The sequence below is a fragment of the Brugia malayi genome (genome assembly GCF_000002995.4).
Source record: "Brugia malayi strain FR3 genome assembly, contig: Bm_v4_ChrX_scaffold_001, whole genome shotgun sequence".
NCBI classification, from domain to species: Eukaryota; Metazoa; Nematoda; class Chromadorea; order Rhabditida; family Onchocercidae; genus Brugia; species Brugia malayi.
In genome coordinates this window covers 7,671,323-7,686,040 of record NW_025062479.1, presented here as the reverse complement: position 1 = coordinate 7,686,040, position 14,718 = coordinate 7,671,323, and the positions used below count along the sequence as shown (strand labels likewise).

Here is a 14,718-nt window from a genome sequence, read left to right as displayed (position 1 = left end):
CTTTAGTTAAGCTTATTCAAGACATTTGACCGTAGTGATCTTTTGCAGACTAGCCACATTAATTAATATCATGTCCATTTTTTTTTTGAAGTTTGTTTTCAGCATTAAGAAGAACAGAACAGTTTAATTTCTCAAATTTTTAAAAACGTCAAGATCATAGTTTTGTAGAAGTACTGTTGATGCTTCAGTTTCTTTTATGGGACAATTTCAAGTACATTGACAAATCGACCAACTGGTTAGAGCGACCACTAATTCTTAAAATGATTATAAATAATTTTGTTATTGCTCTTCAACAAGCACACATTGAATTGGTGAGAAATAACAGTTCTTGAAATGATTGGTCGATCGCAACACTATGTGATGTTTTGGTTGTTGTTGTTGATGTTCAAGATGACGAGTTTGCTCATGTGATATGGTATGCCACGGAAATAACTGAGACATTGCCAAATTCTCCCTGGAAAATATTTTTAGGATGCAGAAAACATCAGAGCAGATCAGCTTTACACTTTCAAAAGGAATTTTCGATTTTTCGAAAATTTTGCCCAGAAAAACTGCCATATCGTAAACGTTTTGGAGAGCATTTCAACAGTATATGCGAGAAACGGAATATGCTTGTAAAGTTACCATTCGCTATTTCGTAATTCCTCGTCCCATAGTGAAATTCTGGCAAAGTTTGCCCTGCAAATTCCTTTTTTTCTCTATACTATCATTAATAGCACAACTGGAAACAACTCCTAAGTTTTCAGTTGTGATCATACAAAAAACGTTTCGCATATTTGGAGAACGCTTTCTCCTCTGTTCTTTGTCGATAATACTTCAGAATTAGTTCCTAAATTTCTATGATCCTGAATTCCTACTTTATTTCCGTATTTCATCAAAGACAAATAATTTCAAATTGACGAAGCTTAAACAGTAAAGTTGAATTGAAAACACATAAAAATACCATTGTCATTGCTAGTTGATGAGAAAATTTTCAAATATATATATATATATGGATCTATAATATGTATCCGAACATTTTCTTAAAACTTCACTAGAAACCACTCCATTCCTCGTGATTGAATTCAATTCGGTTACTATCATTATAATTTTTCATATTATCATGGAGCACAGTACAGTCCGATGAACCGACTGCTTTCGTTAGAAATTAAAACAACTTCCTATTTTAATGACTGTAACTTCCCACTTGTATCATATATATGGTTCAAGGCTCCTTTCAGCAATAAATTTAGGCTAGAGACTCAAAATACGACTCAGGCCAATTTACGGATATAAAAAGTAAATTATTGGAATGAACAAATAAAATGAATAAACAAAACGCTACTGAAACAAGGATAAACAGACAAAGATAAGTAATAGACCTATCGGGATATCTATAACATAAATAAATAACTGCGACAGGCAGAACCAATTGCTAAAATTATACATGACGTAGTTTCCCTCTTCCCATACCGAAAAACTACTTCCAATAACTGCAATTGTAAACATATCCTGCCTGTTGCCAGTATTTCTAAACATCCCAAGCCTCACCAATCTCTGCAAGCTTATTTAGTTTTCTAGAACTCTGGATAGATGAGTACATTTTGAAACTATAAAACTGCAAATGAAAAAAAAAAAAAAATCATTTATTCATTTATAATACAAAATGAATCAAAAATCATATGAACTGGAACTTTCAGTCTCAAATTAGTAGATGCAACTAATGTTCTACTTCAGGAAACTGAAAACGAAAACTAAACAAGTAATAGGATAAACTGACTCAAATATTGCTCGTCATAATAACCAAATTTCTATAGAAACATATCATCAGAGCATCATATCTTCAATGGATTATACTAGCAAAACAAGATCTTAAAAAGAAAATGTAGAATTTTTTATAAAAATTGTTAAAATTGTTAAGAAAATAATAACAAGAGGGCCAAGTTTTTCTGAAATTTTTTCTGAAAAATAAGAAAATAATGGATATAGAAATGCGTCAGCATGTCCACTAATGAGTAAATTAACAGTTCAATGCACAGATAAATCCTATTAATCTGCACTGAAAAAAAGTAGTGGGATAAGATGGATTAGAGCCAGAATATCTTTAGCTAAATATTAAGTTATATATTGCCATCCTTTCTACAGTGATTTAGTGAAGTTCGCAGAAATTAAAAGAAATTGTCGATAAAAATTTACTAAATGTATGACAGCGTTCATAAACAGCTCACCTGAAAATTATTGCAGAAAGAGTGATAAGAACGGAATAAGCTTGACCGCAAAACATCCAGTCGCACTTGAAAAAACGGAGGTAACCTACCATCAATGGTAACACTAAAGCTATTTATATGCAAGCACCAATTTTCGATTTAGTGAATTGGATAACACTTTTTAATTTTATGGGAGCTCAAAAAACTGAATAATGGAAGCAAGTCGCCTTTAGCACAGAATCAACAACGTTGGCACAAAGCAATTACTGGAAAAGGTGCTTGTGTTTGTATGAATTCGAAATGGAACCGCTAATAAATAATGAGCAGTAGCTATTACTAGTTAAGCAACAAAGTGAGTCTCTCCGTTCCGACAAACACTAATGAAACACACTGCCAAAACTGCACACAATTATTTTGAACAGATTTTTGAAACAGTAGGTCAAGTGTTTAAGAATAAATTTAAGCAAAAGAGTTTATCGAATTAATAACGATGATCTTAGACCACTGAAATCAAGATAAAGTGCACGGCAAGTATTCCTTAAATTTCGCAAATGAAAAAATTTTATACATACACGGTTAAGAAATTTTAAGAGAAGGTACACATCGCGATAACTGTAAAGCAACCAATAACCCACAGGCCAAGATTCACTAATTCAGAAATCTAGACAAAGAATTTTATTGAGTTATCTAATTAAGAAAACATCAATACTCATGATTGGTTGACAGCAGACATCTTGTGCAAAAATGCTCTCATAAATAAGATTATCCCGAAAATGGAGGCACAGAACTCATACAACTGGAATTAAATGAATTTGCTTTTAAAGGAGATAGTAGACATAGTAGACATATTCATTTGCAATCATTTGAAATATTCACTGAATATAATTTTCTCTTAGCTTATCCATTATTTCCATTGTTGCATTCACAACTTCACTCGTCTTAGCCGTACCTATGAAACAACTTCTTCAAGACAGCAGAATAATTTCATTAACATGAAATTCAGTTTCTCTTTTTTAAGTTTAATACTTTTAACAATTCACTTGACCATTTCAGTAAGAACGAATAAGAAGTTAATTACAAAAGATAAAAACGGCGTGTGACAATGATTTACTCTAGTCAACACAATGTAGGATTTCTTGTTTTTTTTTGGTAATAATTCATTAGTAGTAATTTTATGTTAACAATTCATTTACTTCACAAATATACAATAAATGAAATGTAACTCACAATAGACTTAAAGCGAAATAATGTTCGAAACAATCAATTACATTATTTTAGAACTGTAACCAAAAATTACGCTAAAAGTAATTACAAACTATTTTTAATGAAACTTCATATTCAAAAAAAAAAAATTACTGCTGATACTTCTTTTCAGCACTCAGTAAGTGTTACGCCAATAATTTTACTCGCTCATTGCTTTATAAATAATTTTCGGAAAAAGTAGAAGTTCTAATTCGTTTGCAAATCAAATCAAACAGGATTATGAATATATATATATATATATATATATATATATATATATATATATATATATGTCACCTATCTTTGATCCCAATACCAAGTGATATGAAAATTTTAATTTCAGAACCTCAAGCAGTAATCTTACCTCCAACATCAGCAGTATGCATATGTCGTTCTGTGAGTGCAATAAACAAGGAATCACTAATCAGATTTGCATAATTATCTAGTCCCAAATATTTCAGCATATCTACACTAGCCCGAATAAAGGAAGTTGGATTCGCAATATTTTTACCAGCTATTTTAGTGCCACTGCCTCTGGTTCCCTAAAAATTACATACAAAAAATCATGAGAGAATCTCAGGATTTTAAAATTATTCGAAATATATTGAAAAAAGTGATTTTTTAAAATAATAAAACTAGAATTATCTTGTTTCGTATTTCCAATTATTGGATTACATAAGAATGCAGAAAAATTCCTGTCAACTAAAATACAAACCGTTTCAAAAACAGCATACTTGGAACCAATGTTGACACCTGATACTAACCCCGCTCCACCAATGAGGCCACAAGCTATGTTCGAAATTATGTTACCGTAGAGGTTAGGTAAAAGTATAATGTCAAACTGCTGCGGGCGAGAAACAAGTTGCATCGATGCATTATCAATAATCATTGATTCGAATTGCAATCGTGGATATTCATTCTCGGCTATTTCCTTGCACACCTAGAAAATTAGGGATAAAAAAAAAAAAAAAAAAGAACAGTACGTCCTAACGAATTCAGCACAATTTTAAGAAATCCTGTGAATTACGTCCAAATAATTTATCAAGGAACGAACTGGGCAGATCTTTGCAACTGAAACATAAAGAGTGTGTGAATGCTTACTCTCAAGAATAAGCCATCTGCAAGTTTTTGTATGTTAGCTTTATGAATTGCTGTAACTTTCTTCCTTTTGAAAGTTACTGCATATTCGAATGCAAAACGGGCAATCCGTTCAATATTCGCACGTGTAACAATCTGTAAATTAATGTAAAAAGACAATAATGAACTGAAAAGAAAATAGTGAGCTACAAACTTTCCTGCTCCCAAACACAACTCAGAAGAATAAGTATGCTAGGAATGTTTTTGAAAACTACAACTTTTACCAATTCAGTCTATTCAAAATCACTATCAGAAATCGGTGACTGAAAAAAAAAAAAAAAACCTTCAGACTTTCAACGACTCCTTTTTTGGCCTCATGTTCAAGTCCTGAATACTCACCTTCCACATTCTCTCTGGAAATAAAATTAAAAACCCAAACAGAAAAACGTAACACTAAATATTCTATTATTTAAATAAATAACAACAATAACAAATTATTGCTCGCTATTAATACATTTGATCAACACAAAATATCTTTTGAAAACGAGCAGAATATCCTTATTTTGTGAACTGAATGTTATCACCTTCTAAACTGAATTTAGAGTACTAAAAAGCAAATTAACCTGATGACCAATATATCCAGATTACTGTGTCGTGATGGAATTGAAGGTATGCTTACACAGTGCAAAATATTAGCATAAAGATCCAAACGCCGCCGTAATTCAACATTCCTTGATTTAAACTGTGGAACATCAAATTTAGTTTCAATATTGCCCTTAAAAAATTCTAGTTTAAGTTAGCGAAACAATAAGCATCATTATTATGATTCTACAGCATTCAGCACCGTACCAAATAAATACTGCTAAAACTTTTTTGTATAATTTATTGTAATAGGCATTATTAAAACTTGTGCTGTTTTTTTAAATACGTAAATTTATACTGATCAGGTAAAGAAACTCCAAAAAGAAAGAATCTGCTCACAAACTGATGTTAATCAAACTATGTCTATTGAAAGACTCATTAATAAATGTTCAAAACTGGATAGTTTAAAGTCAAATTCTCTATGCTTTACTAAGCAAAATTTTATTAGTGTTATGTCTGTTGTCTTGTCTATCAAAAGAAACTCAGTTTAATATTTATGAGTTTGCATGAGGCTAATAAATAGTGCCAAGCTCTTTATCTGGTCAAACTAATACGATTGCAAAAATCGAGCTCAAGCTTATGATGAGTTAATCAGAAATGTCACCAGGAAGACGAAACACCATTTAGGAGAAATTTTCCCTTTTTTTTTTCTTTTTGCAAAACAACTTGTTTGTATACCAGAAGTATTAAATACAGGAAATATCTCAAAGAGAATAAAATTAAAAATAAACTTTTAAAGCTACTCCATTTCGACGAGTCGACAACAAAGCATACTCCATACCAGCATCCGAATGACTCATATCTGAGCTTAACGGCGTTTCCTCAAAATCTACCGGAACCTAATAACAATGCTGTTATGAAATATAAGACTACTTTTTCAAAGTACTTTTATGTAATTCTAGAAACAAGAATAAAGTGATGAAATATACTGTTCATGTTCTCTGGTGAACAAACAAACTTTTATAAAAATCATTTTCGCAGTTACAGTTTGGATTTAAAACCATAAGAAACTGCGGGCAAACGATAATACAAACTAGACTGCTTTAATTTCTGTGCTCACATCAGCATGGCCAAAAATATACTTGACATGGTTGATCATCTCTGGTCCCACACCATCACCTGTAAGTAACGTCACCATTTGACGTCCACCATACTTGGCTAATTTTGTCTGAAATAATTAAAAAGCGAAATGTCTTTAACAATCCAATAGTTAATTTAACAAACCATAGAGGAATATGTACATAGTAACAATCAGTTTAAGTAAATGAGTTGTCATCAATCAAGTGGAAAGCAGCAGTCATGTTTATAGGAATAATACTTTATGCAGTTTAGTAGCAAATAAAAAAGCCTGAACAACTTCAGGATTAAAATTTTTACATAATTCTTTTGAAACAGAAAAGAATGACACTTTATAAATAATTCTTATTTCACGTGATACTGTTTACCAACAAAACCCAATTATCAAATTTTCAAAGCTGTCCAGTGCTTTACACTTTTAACACAACACAGCATTGCACAAAGAATTTTAATCCTTTTTCGAATTTGAGCTCTGTTAAATCGACACATTCTAATAAACTGAAGAATTCAACATTAAATAATAAAAGTTAAAAACCTGTCTTTGTTGAAGGACATGGGATCGAAAACGATACATTTCACTGCTCGAAGCACTCCGTGAACTGGCAGTTAGCCCTCGACAAGCACACTTTAGACTCAGAGCATTAGTTCGAAATAACCACTGCACCGATTGAGTTGCTGACAGCATCAGAGATACGGTAAGGAAATATAAGTCCTTTACTTCTCTAAAAAATTCTGCAAATTTACGGATAAGACATACAGTTATCTTTAGGTTACTTTATTACACCCACTCAATAAACTATTTGGATAAAATATGACAGCTATATAACAAAGCGCTCAATAAGCCGCTGTATAAAAGCAATAAAATGAAATGTTATGTCTCACTAATATCCCAAGCATTCACCCACCAATATCACCTATCCTGCAGATCCCCGCAGCGTCCACCCAAAACACAGAGAACAAAGCCCGCACTCCCATCCTCCTAACTTGCCTTTTAGCCTGTGTGAAAACAGCTGTCCCTTTCAACGAATCACATTTTTTTTTACTCTTCATTTTATGGGTTTTATCATTATTTCCTCCCTCACGCCGGTCATTCGTCGTTAACTTTCTCGTTGTGACAAATTGTACGACACTGGAAATGTTGGTCGAGAATTATTTTTAAAGACTACCTCAAATGTTTGTTTAATTTTCACATCCATTTATCCAAAGCACATTAAAATTGAAGCACTTCAGTAGAGACGTGGGGAGGGAATAAATGAGTAATGAGTTGAGAGAAGAAGCCATGAAATCGATGAAGGCAAATGAAATTAGAAATCTAAAATTTCTTTTTAAAGACAGCCATTGATTCTCACATTGATCTATTTTGAACATGCTATATCATTCTTCACACACTGTTACTGTACTAATAATACACATTAGTATCTGGCTTATACAACAATTAAGTTGAAAGCATTTCTTCTGGAGTTTTCTTTTCCATAGTAGTTACAGATGTCACTATTAATCATTCTGAAAGGCTTGTAATTATGAGTGAATGATACAGTGAGTGCAAATAAAACATCCGTATATTGGTAGCCGTCAAAATTGCCCAGCAAAGCAAATTATTTGGGTGACAATACAAGCTCGACAAAATATTATACATTAGTGTCTCATTTATTCTTGTTGAGAAATTGATAATCAGTCTGAGCAAAGTTGGGTCTAAACACTGCCAACAAATGACTACTCATTTTATCTACGAGTTCTAGAAGTTTCTCATTGACCATTTTCGCAGCTTCTCGGAATATTATATGAGAAGGTTTCAGCGATCATTCCTTTCATTCATATCATTTCTTCAGCATTCAAGGTCGCCCTTCATCGCGAAATATTATGTGTGGAGTTCTGGTAGGGATTTTGCTTTAATGATTTCTGTGAAGTTCGGGTAGCCTTAAGCTGATTTCTACCCGGCTTGAGCATAGCTTATTACTGTGACACGGGTGTCATCCTGCCATTGAACAGTCATCTAATTCCATTAAAATCTTTTAGACAAAATAACGTAGGTGTGAAATTGGTAACATAAGAGTTGATTTTGTCAAAAAGCAAATAGAAATGTGGGATTTGTTTGGAAAACTTTTTCATTGCGTGCTTTTAAACAATGAATCAGTCGAAACATTGCAATGAATCTGTATTTCCGACTTAATTATCCATACTGTGGTACACATATAGGTATGTCAGTAATGTAAAAGTCACATTACTTATATCTGTATCGCAGCATAAAAGTGTCCATTATTGCTTGAGTATGCTTGAATACTGATTCAAATTCGGGAAACATGATGTGGCGGGCACGAGATATTCTGTTCCTTAATAACTATAAATAAAATCCCGAAGGTCGTTACAAACAAATTTTCCTTTAATAGATCCACTACTTCGAACTAGACATTTTCGCACGAGCTACACGAACGGTCGCTTCATAACAGCACAAGCTTTCATCAGCTAATCTTCAATGGACTTAAAAAGCTATGTCGAAAAGTAATATTTCCTGAACTGGAAAATGGATTGAGAAAGGGACTTATCAGATTTGCAAAATTAAGCGAGACATTAATCATTCATTTGAAGAGATGGCATTCGGGAACACATATGATTTTTATGATGATTCAATTCTATCACTTACAATAAACAGTTCAATTCGTTTCGAAGGGAAATCAAACACGGGAATTGCAATGAATGATTGCAGGGAAAAGGGGAGGAAAAGGAATGACATTATATTTCTTCAATTAGCTACTTAAAATTAACGGAGAGAAATTAAACTTTCTTTTGAATTTCGTCACTTCAATTTTTAATGTCTCAAAACTTGCTTTCTCCGTGTAACGAAAAATCTGTTTCACCAAATCATCCTGAGTAAGGCTTCAGCTAATTCACACAATGGTATTCAATCCGAAATAAAATAGAGCTACTACTTATAATCAATGCTTAGCTAATTTTAATGATGAGTGACGTCAAAAAATCTGAATTCAGTGGGTAACATTAAAAGACTTTGTTGTGACTAATACTGGCTTCAAAGAAAGTTAAAGTTGATAAGAGGTGTTTTTTGTTTTCTTTTAAATGAAAAAGTATGCAAACTTATAGAAATTTATCCCAGAATGTGAATTTATTAGCAGCAATTAATGCACATCATATAGGATCTCTCCAACTCCTACGGAGCTTTATAGTCGATCCTAATGATTTCCAATCATTGTCAGATAATTATGACTGAGAAGTAGATAAAACGATATTCTTTTACAGCAACAGTCCCAAAAAACTTTAAAATCCAACTTCATTTAAACCAATTAAATGAAAGTTAGCGGGTGGAATTCAATAATTTGCGCGCTTAAAAAAAATTTCTTGACTTTGTTTACATAGTTGACATACATGTTAAAGCCTTGCTCCGCAGTACACAACTTCAGGTCATTCAACATCATTTTTCTTAGTCGCAAATTTCTCACACAAATTTTTCTTGATCCAGTAAGTCAACCATATAACAACTTCATGTAATAAACTGATAAGTTTCCCCATTAGTGCGTATGCCAGTATGAAAGTGTTAAATAAACATCACCCAAGACATAGTTTTATGTCTTGAAAGATAGTTTTGTCTTGATGAAAACAAATGTTTCCTTAATGACCTCTCTCATTCTTTCTTAATCAACTCACAATTCCAAAATATGTCTACTCAGTCTTTTTCTAAATCTTACTTCTTGTGCATTTTTGCTATTATTCTAGACTGTTGAAAAAATGATTTGCTGATTCTGGAGTCGTGGATTAAAATTTTCTATGTTATTCGGAAATTTCAAGCACAGGAGAGACTAGACAAGTTTAGGAGGGCAAACACGTAAAAGAATGTTTGAGTGGTACTAATCTGCCAAATCCATGAAGTTTTTTGAATTCAAAAATTCAAAAAACTTCATGGATTTTTAATGTGAATTTTCAAAATTATCAAATCAGCTAAGTCATCTATCAAATAATCGATGAATCGATTTTTTATTTCTTACATAATCTATCTGGGAATAATAGCCAGCTCCTTTTATCTTTTTCACAATTTTTTAATAATTATTTAGTTGTAAATTTTGTAATTAGTAATTGAAGTGTGCTTTTGAACTTTCGCAACTTCTAGCTGATTTATTCCTCGGCAGACCTCGGATTTTTTTTTAGATCTTGGTAATAAAAAAATTAAATTTTATGAACACTAAACACTTTTTTCGACGAGTGGTTAACGTTTCATATTTCATTCACTTTTTACGGCTGGGAAGGTGTAATTTGCAAGATTTAATACAGTTCTAAAATTTTTGGTTAAAAATAGCAAATACTAAGAGGCATGATTGAATTGGTCAATCAGAATTGTATAGATTACTACTCTGATAGAAATCAATACTTTTCGTCCAGATTTTTCTAAAACAATTGTAATAATGTTACTAATGTTGATCATTATTTCATTCTCTCATGGATTACCACTCCTCCTCTTTTCATCCAAATTACCAAATTACTGTTTGATCTGATTTGTTTCACTTAAGTGATAACATCTAATTGGAAATTGTTCTGAGGATTTAAATAATGTCTCTTGGATGACGAAATAGTCTTTTATTGAAGGACCTCTTAAAGATTACGGAAGGATTCAGTTATGCTTTGTACTGTACAAAAGATTCATGAATAGAAGGGAACTTTATGCTAAATGAAATCAACCAACATTTACAACTTTTTTTTCAAATAAAAGAAATATCAGAATCATGCTTTTGATTCTGAAATAAAAGTTCAATAGAAAGAGTAAAGAGAAGAAAATTTCACATTCTTCGATTTTTATACTAATGTTCTCGGATGTTAATAACAATAAGTTACCTAACGATATTAAAAATGAAAATAATATATTTTTTTTTTCCAATGGAATAGTTCTCTTTTTTTTAATAGTATTTATTTCAGTGACTGATTTTCGACATTACTTTAGATGACGCAGACTTCTCTAATTCCTACCACACTAATTTATAAAAATTGTTAATCATCAGTAGTTTTGTGGCCACTCCAACATGTGCTTCGTGGAATCGGTAGAAATAAACCGAGATTTTTAGTCGTGAGGTAATGATCTCCATGGATGATAGGTGTAGCAATATTGAATAAAAATTTCTCAAGTATTACTTCTGTATTTTAAATAAAAGTTAACTAAACTTCGCGGATACTTAAAATTATTGCAGCGAATGAATTTCAAGAACTAATAGGTTGATGGATAGCGTGTTACAATCCTCGAAATCATTTAATCAGATGCAGTTACAAAGTATTCAGAACAGAATAAAATAAAGTAGTCTGAAAATAAAAGTTCTTTTAAGCTACGTATACATTTTTGGGGAGCACTCAAAAATTCAGGCTTTGTATACACTGAAGTCTTTTAGTGCAAAATGATGTAGATTAGAAGCAGAAAAAGAAGAGAGGTCGAAAGCTAGTTTTTGACTTATAAGCACTTAGTTGTAGTGATGCAGTTGTTGGAATAGATGGAGGAACAGCTGCGAAAGCTCATTTCTTAAAACACAATTCTATCGAACGAAGCTATTTAACTCTGTACAAACTCTTCATTTTGTTACCCTTCAAACGAAGCTAATCTAATATTTCAGCTATTAAGTTTCGGCATTTTAACAACTTTTCAATCCTTTGATGTATTTGTTCATCTTAATCCCAGTAACCTTCTTTTCTCTGTGTACATAACAACCATTTGAAATGCCACTAATGTATCTGTAATTTTTCAAACAATGCGTCATATTTGTAACCTTAACCTTCTGCAGACTCCTCATTTTGTCACATCATTTGTATTCACTACATATCACAAATATCTAAAGGGAAGTACACTTATAATAAATCTGATTCCCGATATACCACTGTTCTAACATGATACATGATTTCTTAAATATGATAGAATCGACAATCCTCCAGCCAGTACAAATCAGATTAGCTGAGTAATGTGTACGTATAAATTCCCGCACGAATGTTGCAGTCTGATTGATCAAAAAAACTGTCTTCAATGCTTAGAAAAAGTCTTTCAAAACAATAAACAGTAGTCAATGCCAATTTGCTTCATCACAAATAAAATTAAGTTTCATACACATTTCGAGTTTTGTTCAGCTTGATCAATCATTATTTCTGTGTTGCTATTTACCAAACCGAAAAAGCGGCACTTATTGGAAATTACTAGGAATAAATCGGTCTGGAAAATTTTGAATGAAAATACAATGCATACTATGCTTAATTTGTCAGTTTATTGTTGATAAAATTAATAGTTTTAAAGATGTAGAAATTGTTGTGTTATCACAAAGTCTATTGCTTCCGAAATTTAAGTTTGACTTTTTTTTTGAACAATTTGAAGTAATTTTGTAGATCTCGAAGTTCAAAATGTCATTCACCTGTGAGCTTTAATAATAGAGCTTAATAATAATTTGGTGCTTGACAATTCATTTTAACAATGCAAATTTTAAATGCTTATAATGCTTAAATAATCCCATCATTCATTATTTTCAAATTTTACAACATAATATCTTCGTCTTAGCTTTGTAGGAAAAATCATTGGGCTATCTTAGTGAAATGCTTAAGCAAAGCATAGTTCCAACAAAGAGTCTATTGCTGACTGGATAAACTTTTTAATAACTATATTGATCGTCGATACTGTCTTCTGAGCTTCCTCACTCCTTCCTTCCATGTATCACATATGCATTGTATCGCAACCACCCACTTTTATGTCCTTTCCTACCTCACACACACTCATCCATAGCCTTTCACTGTAGAAAACTTTAAACGGAATGTGAATTCATTTCATCTGAAAATAAGCAATTAAAATTTTGTAGTAAGTTATCTAAATAGAGTTATATCATAAAGTATCTTCTATGTGGCATATTATCACGTTGCCGTAAAATTTTATGCAATTAGTTACATAATCAGTATAAATGTTGTAAAGTGTTGGTAGAGTAGTAATTTGCTGATAAATATGTCGGCAAGTGCAGTTTTGCTTCATTTATAGTGATAATGACTCAAACACATTAAAAGCTGCAAAATTTTTGTAGGATGGCTTTAGAGCGCATTTGTTTAAGTCTACTATGTTGGTCGAATATGAAAACAGTTTATCTCTTTACCAATGTAATATCTGTAATATTTGCGAAGGCGAATGAATCTTTCCATGTATTATCTATTTGATAACGCTGGGCTATTTGTTATTAAGTTATTCATTGTAAACTCAAATAATTTAAATTAATCCGTTCATATATATATTTGATAGCTGTAACTGCAACATCTGTTTGAATATTACTGCCAATATTTTTCGACATCACTGGCTTGCTGACCAGAACAGTTTTACTACTAATCCAAAAACAATAAATTTTCCTAAATTATTATACAAGCATAATATGTGCTGTGCTGCTACTTTGTCTTAATTAGATCGTTATTTAAATTAGCAACATTTGTTTGTAGTGGTGTGTGCGAACATCAGTGTCGAAATGCCTCAGTAAATCGTAAACTAGCTAATCAAGTTCTAAATTATTTAGGTTACGCAATTTCCTTACTTTCCTAACATGAAAATATCAGTTCCAAATTATCATCTTATTTGTATCCAGTTTTAGGGAGCATTTGTTGATACTACCCTTAAATACTATATGAATTTATAAGCATGGGGCAAATTATAGGAATACGATGAATGAAATGATAGTTTACTGTGAAATGTGAAGACGAACATCGTAAGGTGCTACTTATGCTATTAAATGCTTCTTCAAGCGTTTCATTCATGCTATTTTATACTATGCAAAAACTATTCTTTTCTTCAAATTTCTTTCATTTCTCATGCTTATGTTTCAGAAATTATTGCCTGAAAGTATTATTAATAAATAATTTCCAATTCTCAAAATATCACTTTTTGAACCTTAAAAAAAAAAAAAACTAATGATTCAAACTGAGTATCTAACGATAATTATAGGATCAATTAAGTTGTCTATTGTGTACTACTTCGTTTGTAAAATATCGTCTGAATTGGCAACATAATAACACTGTCTGTTGCGATGGTTATTTAGCTTTCATTTTGTGATTTCCATCACCACCACCCATAGACCAACACACACTCATCCACCCACTCACATCCACTTGCAACACACACACACATATGAGGAGGGAGTGTGAATACAATAAGAACAACGTAAAGCACTTACATTCAGAAATCATGCTAAAAGCATTGGGGTGTTGTTTCCACCCGTACTCAGTCACTTCAAACTAGATGTCGTCCACAGCATGAGTGTTTGTCCTTTCGTTCCCTTCCCTGGCCATTTAGAAATGTAGGTTTATTCGAAGTCAGTTGATAAGCATGGTATGATAACCTCCATCTCGTCCCACTTGATAAATGATTAAGTAGTGATGATGCAACCAAACTTAAAAATGAAATAGTCAAAGTTTCGAAGATGTTATATTTTCCACTTCTAATTTTATTGAAATACAATCTTGCGGAAATGTTTAGATTACGTTTTTTCCCTAATTTTCT

General features: G+C 31.9%; 1 protein-coding gene across 1 annotated transcript; it reads right to left on the bottom strand.

The window, feature by feature from the left end:
* Window positions 1–279: 279 nt before the first annotated feature.
* Bm7104 (Uncharacterized protein) lies at window positions 280–6,909 on the bottom strand (the record flags this gene model as incomplete). Its single annotated transcript, XM_001898950.2, has 11 exons — window positions 280–454; window positions 625–678; window positions 3,063–3,135; window positions 3,793–3,970; window positions 4,144–4,368; window positions 4,530–4,661; window positions 4,849–4,918; window positions 5,129–5,280; window positions 5,879–5,986; window positions 6,208–6,315; window positions 6,760–6,909. 11 exons carry the CDS (start codon window positions 6,907–6,909, stop codon window positions 280–282), a joined length of 1,425 nt encoding a protein of 474 aa, XP_001898985.2.
* Window positions 6,910–14,718: the final 7,809 nt, after the last annotated feature.